At 61.3% G+C, this 2,096-nt stretch overlaps 2 protein-coding genes across 2 annotated transcripts in view, besides 1 other annotated feature; one reads left to right on the forward strand and one right to left on the reverse strand.

Annotated features, from left to right (window-relative positions):
- Positions 1 to 541: 541 nt before the first annotated feature.
- Positions 542 to 566: a microsatellite.
- Positions 567 to 593: 27 nt separating this feature from the next.
- Positions 594 to 2,000, forward strand: TraAM80_09074 (putative protein kinase; the record flags this gene model as incomplete). Its single annotated transcript, XM_029385778.1, has 1 exon — positions 594 to 2,000. One exon carries the CDS (start codon positions 594 to 596, stop codon positions 1,998 to 2,000), a length of 1,407 nt encoding a protein of 468 aa, XP_029234359.1.
- A 90-nt stretch (positions 2,001 to 2,090) lies between these two features.
- Positions 2,091 to 2,096, reverse strand: part of TraAM80_09075 (uncharacterized protein) — a gene marked incomplete at both ends in the record, with an annotated part of 387 nt that continues 381 nt past the window's right edge. Inside the window, one exon of the mRNA XM_029385779.1 lies at positions 2,091 to 2,096. This exon is cut by the window's right edge and continues 381 nt beyond it. Within this exon, the coding sequence (XP_029234360.1) occupies positions 2,091 to 2,096 (6 nt within the window).

Genomic DNA, 2,096 nt, shown 5'->3' on the forward strand with positions numbered 1-2,096 from the left:
TCCTACAGGCTTTGGTGGCGGTGGTGGAGCCACTTCTTCGCGTGAGTACGCAGCTGTGGCAGATGAATGGGGGACTCTCTGCTTTGTGCGGCATCCCCTGTGCGGGCGATGGATGTCTGGTGTGCGGCGTTTGCTGTTGGAGGAGCGCGTTTTGCGACGACGAACAGTGGTGGAGCGCACGCTGAACCTTGCGAGTTACATCGTTGGTGGCTTCCTACCGTCTGTGCGGCGTCGCGGCGGCTTGCTGGGTGAGCGTGCGTTTGCAGTGCTGGATCCGTTGCTGTGACGGTGCGTTTTACCGTCGCAAGGGCGGCCTTTTCTTTCTGTCCGTTGTTTTCCCCTTCTCCGTGTGTGTGTTTGCTGCTGTGCTTTGTCTGCGTGAAGTGCGCGCTCACGTTGGTGGCTGCTCCTTGCTGTTTGTTTGCGGACGTCTCAGTTAGGGCGCGCCACACACCTCAAGCGTAATTAGTGCTTCCGCTAAAGACCGGCAATTGAAGTAGGAGACTGCAAGGTTACCGCCTTACGGGAGAAACACAGAGACATATATATACATATATACATATATAGAGGGAGAGGGTGTGCGTGGGTGCCGGATGGGGACGCCGCGCGAAAGGTACATACTGGGGCGGGAGGTGGAGCTTGCCCAGCTGATTGGGTCCGGCGCGAACGGGCGCGTGTATCTTGCCGCCCCTGTGGATCAGTCGGCCGTGACGAACCAGTTTCGGTACCCGTCGCGGTTTGTGGTGAAGGTGATGCAGAAAGACGTGTGCCCCCCTGGCTATGCCGCGACGGTTCTGAAGGAGATCAATGCGGTCCGGTTGCTGAAGCACCCGTTCATTGTGAGCTACGTGGGCGCCTGGGTGGAGGTGGGCTCCGGGGAGCACAGCGGGAGTGTGTGTCTTGCCATGACGTATTGCGACGGTGGCGACCTGCACGACTTGATTTGCGATTACCAGAGGAAGGGCGAGTACGTGCCAAAGGACATGGTGATGATGATCATGCTACAGATCTTCTCGGCACTGAACCACAGCCACGCGCACCGCATCATTCACCGCGACGTCAAGCCGGCGAACCTTTTTCTTGTGCGTGGCGAGACTAACGGCGGCGGCGTGGCCAAGGCCCTAGTGGGCGACTACGGGCTGGCGCGCCCGCTGGAGCGTACGGTGGAGCTGGCCAAGACACGCGTCGGCACGCCGTGCTACTGTTCGCCGGAGATTGTGTCTGGTGAGGGGTACACCACCAAGGCGGACATGTTCTCCGCGGGTGTGACGTTTTTTGAGCTCATGACGCAGCAGCGGCCGTTCTGGGAGAAGAACTTCACGGAGCGCCAGTCGTTCCACGCGATACTGCACTCCGACCCAATGCCGCGACTGCGCCGCGTGGCGGAGGGCCGCTACGACAGCTGTCTTGTGCGCGTGGTGGGGTCGTGCCTTTGCAAGGAGGAGAAGGGGCGCCCGACGGCGTACGAGGTGCTGACTGGCTTCTCCACGCGCCTCACGAGCTACGTGCGGACGAAGGGCATCCCTGTCTGCGGCGAGGTGGCGAGGGTGTCGCCAATGCGGGGCGAGGGCAACTCCCCACCACGTCGCATCTCGCCGGTTCGCCGGACGCCGTCGCGCCCGCACACACCATCGCGCCCGCACACACCGTCGCGCCCGCGGAAGGGAACGCCGGAGAGGAATGTCGTGCCGCGTGCCGCGCCCGTTGTGCCCGCTGCCGCGGAAGAGGTTGCTGCGCCAGAGCCCAATGGGGTGGCGGCGGAGCAGCTGCTGCACGTGCTGGACCGTGGCATCGGCGACAGGGCAGAGACCGAGAACCTAAAGCGGCTGCTTGGTGGCGACGTTGAGGCCGTCCTGCTTGTGCGGGTGCTTTTGCTGACGCGTGGCAACAACAGAGACGCACTTGAAAATGGCATCTTCAAAGTGCTGCTGTCGTTGAAGCCAAGCATTCCTGTGGAGCAGGTCATCCTGTGGATGTCGTTGCGCGGCAGCGGTGTGTAGGCGTTCCCTTGTGTTGCATGAGTCTTCGACGCTACTCCGGTGTGTCCACGCCGTGTTTTGGGTGAATTTGCGTTGTTTTTATGTTTGCCTTTATTT

The sequence above is a fragment of the Trypanosoma rangeli genome (genome assembly GCF_003719475.1).
Source record: "Trypanosoma rangeli strain AM80 chromosome Unknown Tra_15.4_contig_00509, whole genome shotgun sequence".
NCBI lineage: Eukaryota > Euglenozoa > Kinetoplastea > Trypanosomatida > Trypanosomatidae > Trypanosoma > Trypanosoma rangeli.